This window comes from Lolium rigidum, chromosome 3, assembly GCF_022539505.1.
Source record: "Lolium rigidum isolate FL_2022 chromosome 3, APGP_CSIRO_Lrig_0.1, whole genome shotgun sequence".
In the NCBI taxonomy this organism is placed as follows: domain Eukaryota; kingdom Viridiplantae; phylum Streptophyta; class Magnoliopsida; order Poales; family Poaceae; genus Lolium; species Lolium rigidum.
In genome coordinates, this window is record NC_061510.1 from 46,903,932 (window position 1) to 46,909,834 (window position 5,903).

At 54.6% G+C, this 5,903-nt stretch overlaps 2 protein-coding genes across 2 annotated transcripts; both read left to right on the forward strand.

Moving 5' to 3' along the window:
• The first annotated feature begins 420 nt into the window (after positions 1-420).
• Positions 421-2,194, forward strand: LOC124694784 (methyltransferase FGSG_00040). Its single transcript, XM_047227733.1, has one exon. The coding sequence runs from the start codon at positions 421-423 to the stop codon at positions 2,023-2,025; it is 1,605 nt and encodes a 534-aa protein (XP_047083689.1). The 3' UTR covers positions 2,026-2,194.
• Positions 2,195-2,882: 688 nt separating this feature from the next.
• On the forward strand, positions 2,883-4,793 carry LOC124698809 (cytochrome P450 704B1). Its single transcript, XM_047231227.1, has 4 exons — positions 2,883-3,221; positions 3,306-3,521; positions 3,610-3,906; positions 3,993-4,793. The coding sequence occupies exons 1-4, from the start codon at positions 2,883-2,885 to the stop codon at positions 4,791-4,793; spliced, it is 1,653 nt and encodes a 550-aa protein (XP_047087183.1).
• Positions 4,794-5,903: the final 1,110 nt, after the last annotated feature.

Genomic DNA, 5,903 nt, shown 5'->3' on the forward strand with positions numbered 1-5,903 from the left:
CTTTTCCTAAATAGTTCAACAATTTGTGAAATTTAACTTTAAGGAGTAAGTTCATATTTTGTTAGTTCCAGTGGAAAATGTAAAAACAGTTGGGGCTGAGCTAATAAATAACAGCTAGATACATCTAAATTTTAATGGAGTAGATAACATGGGACGGAGGGAGTATTTCTTTTCTAAAATACAGCCACTCTGACAGTCATTGTGTTGACCGGCAATAAAAACACCTGACCTACACTGACAGCATCGTTGCTACTCCAGCTCCAGATCCGAACGTTACAATCCAAAGGCATTGAAAACTTTCGAGCCCGAACAAACACCCCCGACATAGCCGCCACACTGCTGCACACCACTCGCAGCTCAAACACCAACCAACTAGCTCAGACCAACGGCGCCGATCTCACGCATCCCCACGCGTCGACAATGGCCGCCGGAGCCCCAGACGGTCTCGACGACGAGTCGCTGCAGGAGCTGCGGAGCCAGGCGACGCGGCTGCTGCACAAGGAGGACTGGGCGGGGTACATCGGCGTCTGCACCCGCATCGTCGACGCCGCCGCCACGGACCGCCGGATCCTCTGCTCCGCGCTCGCCCACCGCGCCGACGGCCGCGCGCGCCTCGGCGACTTCTCCGGCGCGCTCGCCGACTGCGACGCCGCGCTCGCGGCCGATCCGGCCCACCCGGCCGCGCTGCTCGCCAAGGGCGCCGTGCTCCGCGGCCTCGGCCGGTACGCGCTCGCCGCCGACTGCTTCCGCGCTGCGCTCCCCGCGGGCAGCGGCGCAGACGATGTGCGGGAGCTGCTCGAGCAGTGCAGGCGCCTGGACGCGCAGGCGAGGAGCGGGGCGGTGGATTTGTCCGATTGGGTGCTCGCGGGGTTCTCCGGCAAGTGCCCAGATCTCGCGGAGCACGTCGGGCCTGTGGAGGTGCGCCGGTCCGCTCACGGCGGCCGAGGGGTCTTTGCTGTGAAGGGCGTCGACGCCGGGGGCACTCTGATGATCTCCAAGGCTGTGGCGATAGAGAGAGGGGTAATTCTGAACGCGGCCGATGGGGGAGAGAAGATGGTGGTCTGGAAGGACTTTGTAGACAAGGTGCTCGACGCCGCTGAGAAGTGCCCCAGGACAGCTTCTCTGATCTATACTCTTTCCACCGGCGAGGAGCAGCAGGAGGAGCTCGACGTCCCGGATATGGCATTGTTCAAGCAAGAACCAGAGGAGCTTGGTGACGGCGTGCCGGAGACAGGGGGTCAAGAGGCTCTTGATGTGGACAGGATCATGAAGGTGCTCGACGTGAATTCCTTGACCGAGGACGCACCATCAGCCAATCTGCTTGGCAACAGTGGCATCATCAACTGCGGTGTGGGACTGTGGATCTTGCCGTCGTTGATAAACCATTCCTGCCATCCAAATGCACGGCGCACCCATGTCGGAGATCATACCGTTGTTCACGCCTCGAGGGACATCAAGGCCGGGGAGGAGGTCACATTTCCCTATTTCGAGGTGCTCATGCCGGTGGGGAAGCGCCGGGAGGCGGCAAGGGCGTGGGGGTTTGAATGCCGGTGTGACCGATGCCGGTTTGAAGACGAGGACACCGTTCTCAGGCAAGAACTCGTCAGATCAGAGAATGAGTTGGTTAATGGAGGAGGGGACATGGGAGCACTGGTGGTGCGGCTTGAGGACAAGATGAGGAAGTCCATGGTGAAGGAGAGGCGAAAGGCATTCTTGCGAGCATCCTTCTGGAGTGCGTACTCCGCCTTGTTCGATAATGGCAGGTTGCTGAGGAAGTGGGAGAGGAGGGTTCCTAGCGAGGCCGTCATCGCAGTTAGCGTAGCCAGCGCGGTCGGCGGTTGTGAGAGTGTGCTGAAGGCAATGCTGAGGGGTGCCAATGATGGCAATAGTTGCGGCAATCGGCTAGAGGTTGAGGACAAGGTGGTGAGGATTGGGAGGGCCACCTATGGCAAGGTAGTGAAAAGGCAGGCAATGAGGGCTCTCTTCAGACTTAGATTGGAGGGGGACAACAGCAAAAGCTTCTAGATATTTATTCTTGCTTCTATTCTTCATTCCTCAGTTCAGATAGGTTTATGTTGAAGCAAATGCTCTTGTTTGCACAATGTTTTGTTTCGAATCAAGATCATACATGAGAGCTCTATTTGTATGCTCTATTGGTCTTGGTTTTGGGTAATTCATTCAGTGTTTGACCTGAATTCTCACATTTTATCGATGTCATTTATCAAGTGATGTTCTTCATATTCACAGCTTCTGCTACAAGTTCCTAATAAATAGAAGGTGACTTGCTTCCATCAATATTTCCTATAGTGAGAGCATCAAAGAACTTCTTGATGTAACAATGTTTCACTGAAATTGCTCTGCTTTGGCTTCGCAAATTCATAATTTTCTCAACTTGCTCTGCTTTGGCTTCACAAATTGTTTCACTGAAAGATGTAACAATGTACCTAAATCAAGTCACTATGTACATGTTTGGTGCAATTAATATTACAGACCAGAGGGACTATAAGCATGGTCCATCGCTGAAGATGAAATAAGCACAATCCTAACTGTCATCAAATACTTCAACTAGACGTACAGCAAAACAGGAAGAGAATGCAGAATCCGTGATCTGGCTTAGCACAAAACACACACAACATACCGAGTTACTATGCATATACAAACGAGTTTTTTCTTGGTGAACAGATCACAAAAAGGATACAAACGGTAAGTTCCAGCTCGTCAGGGGGTTAGGTTAGGGACACCATGTGAATGAGGCCAATCTTAATTCTCGCTCACACCAAGATTGTCCTAAAGTTTGGTGCCTGGCAGCATATATCACCTAAACCGAGCCATCCAAATGCTACATACAACTAATTCTCCTGTAGACTGATTGAACCCCCTTGATGAGCAGCTCCATGGAGGAAGATCACGCCCTGCCGGCAACGGCGTTCTTCCCGCTAGCAGGGCCCCACAAGTTCATCGCCGTCTTCCTCGTGTTCCTTTCGTGGGTCTTGGTCCACAGGTGGAGCCTGAGGAAGCAGAAGGGGCCAAGGTCATGGCCGGTCATCGGCGCGACGCTGGAGCAGCTGAGGAACTACTCCAGAATGCACGACTGGCTCGTGGAGTACCTGGCCAAGTACCGGACGGTGACCGTCGACATGCCCTTCACCTCATACACCTACATCGCCGACCCGGTGAACGTCGAGCATGTGCTCAAAACCAACTTCAGCAATTACCCCAAGGTGAAAGAACTCTTCTTCAGGCTTCTGAGACATGCCAGGGTTCAGTGCTGACAGTGGTGTAAATGTCCGGAATCGCGTGTGTAGGGAGTGGTATACAGATCCTACATGGACGTGCTGCTCGGCGATGGCATATTCAACGCCGACGGTGAGCTGTGGAGGAAGCAGAGGAAGACGGCGAGCTTCGAGTTTGCTTCCAAGAACCTGAGAGATTTCAGCACAATCGTGTTCAGGGAGTACTCTCTGAAGCTGTCGAGCATACTGAGCCAAGCTTGCAAGGCCGACAAAGTTGTAGACATGCAGGTAACTCACCATTCATTTCCTTGCTTATTTGAACATTTCTTGGACAAATTCTGAAGATTCTGACGAAGTAACTAATTGTACAATTCAGGAACTGTACATGAGGATGACGCTGGACTCGATCTGCAAGGTCGGGTTCGGGGTTGAGATCGGCACGCTGTCGCCGGACCTCCCAGAGAACAGCTTCGCACAGGCCTTCGACGCCGCCAACATCATCGTGACGCTGCGGTTCATCGACCCGCTGTGGCGCGTGAAGAAGTTCCTTCACATCGGCTCGGAGGCCCTGCTGGAGCAGAGCATCAGGCTCGTGGATGAGTTCACCTACAGCGTCATCCGCCGCCGCAAGGCCGAGATCGTGCAGGCGCGAGCCAGCGGCAAGCAAGAGAAGGTACCTACGCTATCCGATCGTCGTCCAGCTCTGGATCGCTAGTCTTTGTAAATTCCATAACACAATAGTGTGTGTTCACTGTTCAGATCAAGCACGACATCCTGTCGCGGTTCATCGAGCTGGGGGAGGCGGGCGGTGACGACGTCAGCCTGTTCGGGGACGACAAGGGCCTCCGCGACGTTGTGCTCAACTTCGTGATCGCCGGGAGGGACACGACGGCGACGACGCTGTCGTGGTTCACCTACATGGCCACGAAGCACCCGGACATGGCCGAGAAGCTCCGCCGCGAGCTGGCTGCCTTCGAGGCGGAGCGCGCCCGCGAGGAGGGCATCGCGCTGGTCCCCTGCAGAGACGACGAGAGCTCCGACGACTCATCGGCCTTCGCCGCCCGCGTGGCGCAGTTCGCAGGCCTCCTGAGCTACGACGGGCTCGGGAAGCTGGTGTACCTGCACGCTTGCGTGACGGAGACGCTCCGGCTGTACCCGGCGGTGCCGCAGGACCCGAAGGGCATCGCGGAGGACGACGTGCTCCCGGACGGCACCAAGGTGCGCGCCGGCGGGATGGTAACGTATGTGCCCTACTCCATGGGGCGGATGGAGTACAACTGGGGCCCCGACGCAGCCAGTTTCAAGCCGGAGCGGTGGATCGGCGACGACGGCGGGTTCCGCAACGCGTCGCCGTTCAAGTTCACGGCGTTCCAGGCGGGGCCACGGATCTGCCTAGGAAAGGACTCGGCGTACCTGCAGATGAAGATGGCGCTGGCCATCCTGTGCAGGTTCTTCAGGTTCGAGCTCGTGGAGGGCCACCCCGTCAAGTACCGCATGATGACCATCCTCTCCATGGCGCACGGCCTCAAGGTTCGCGTCTCCAGGGCGCCGCTCGCCTGATCTTGATCTGCTCCGGTGACGATGATGCTCCAACTGCCGGCACCGTTTTACTTAGCAATTGTAACACAGTAGTAATTATTAAACTCCTATATGTATGTAGGCCGATCGATTTGGCGTTGCTCGTCTGTCTGTTGTTACCATGTTGTCCTTGAAGAGTTTCTTGAATTGACGCTCCTGAACTTCTTGCTACTCCAGAAGTTCTTGGCCGCAAGTGCCATGTGCTCATTGTAGCTAAGCTTGATAGTAATACGGAGTAGCTCCGTTGTGGAAAACAAATATTTCCTAACCAACGCAACCCGATTGCTCAAGATCTATCTATTAGTAATACAGTAACGGGAAGGTTTTGGTGACGTACCCTTATAGACCGAAAACGGTTAACGTTCTGCTAGAACATGTATGATGTAGTCGTACACGATGAAGACCTTAGGGTCGAGATGAAGTCCTCTCGTAAGACGTCAAGTGCCCCAAGTGTTGCACCTCGTAGCTATCGTAGGTTTACGGTGCCCAACGATGCTCCCATCATCAGATCCAGCTAAGGTGCAGAAGTTGATCTTCTGGATATTGATTCCGGCAGCGCTCCCGCGTACCGGGTGGCACCTCTTCGAGAAACCACATATAGGAGAGAGAAGTAGAGAGAGAGGGAGGCGTCCCAAGTGGGGAGGTCTTTTTTGTCATGCCAACTTGTGTGGTCTCCTTTTCCTCCTAATCCCTCCACTATATATAGGGGAAGGGGAGGGGTGGAGCTTCATCCCTTAGCAATATGGGGCTACAAGGTGGGGCAAATGAGGTGTGTGGTCGGCTGGGCCCCATAGAGGCCCATGCGCCCCTCCCCTCAAACCCTAACCGCCCCCATAAGCCCATGGGGTGGCCGACCACTTAATGCCCCCCTTTGGGAGGGGCCCATTAAGACCAGTTCGGAGAATCCGACTAAATCTTTGATCTACATCCAGCCCGAGTACCGAGCGCTGTACATGCAGCCACCATCTCTAGGAGATGTCAGGGCCGGAGATTCCGGCTAGACCAAGTGAATTTTTACAGGAAAATTTCAGAGAGCTCTCTCCGCCCATCTACAAACTAAAAAAAAATCAACACACACCTAGGGCTTCTCCA

Excerpts from the sequence above, each read along its gene's own strand:
- LOC124694784 (XM_047227733.1), top strand. The coding sequence starts at position 421 with ATGGCCGCCGGAGCCCCAGACGGTCTCGACGACGAGTCGCTGCAGGAG.
- LOC124698809 (XM_047231227.1), top strand. The coding sequence starts at position 2,883 with ATGAGCAGCTCCATGGAGGAAGATCACGCCCTGCCGGCAACGGCGTTC. Across the intron at positions 3,522-3,609 it reads ACAAAGTTGTAGACATGCAG|GAACTGTACATGAGGATGAC; the intron begins GTAACTCACCAT and ends TGTACAATTCAG. Across the intron at positions 3,907-3,992 it reads CCAGCGGCAAGCAAGAGAAG|ATCAAGCACGACATCCTGTC; the intron begins GTACCTACGCTA and ends TTCACTGTTCAG.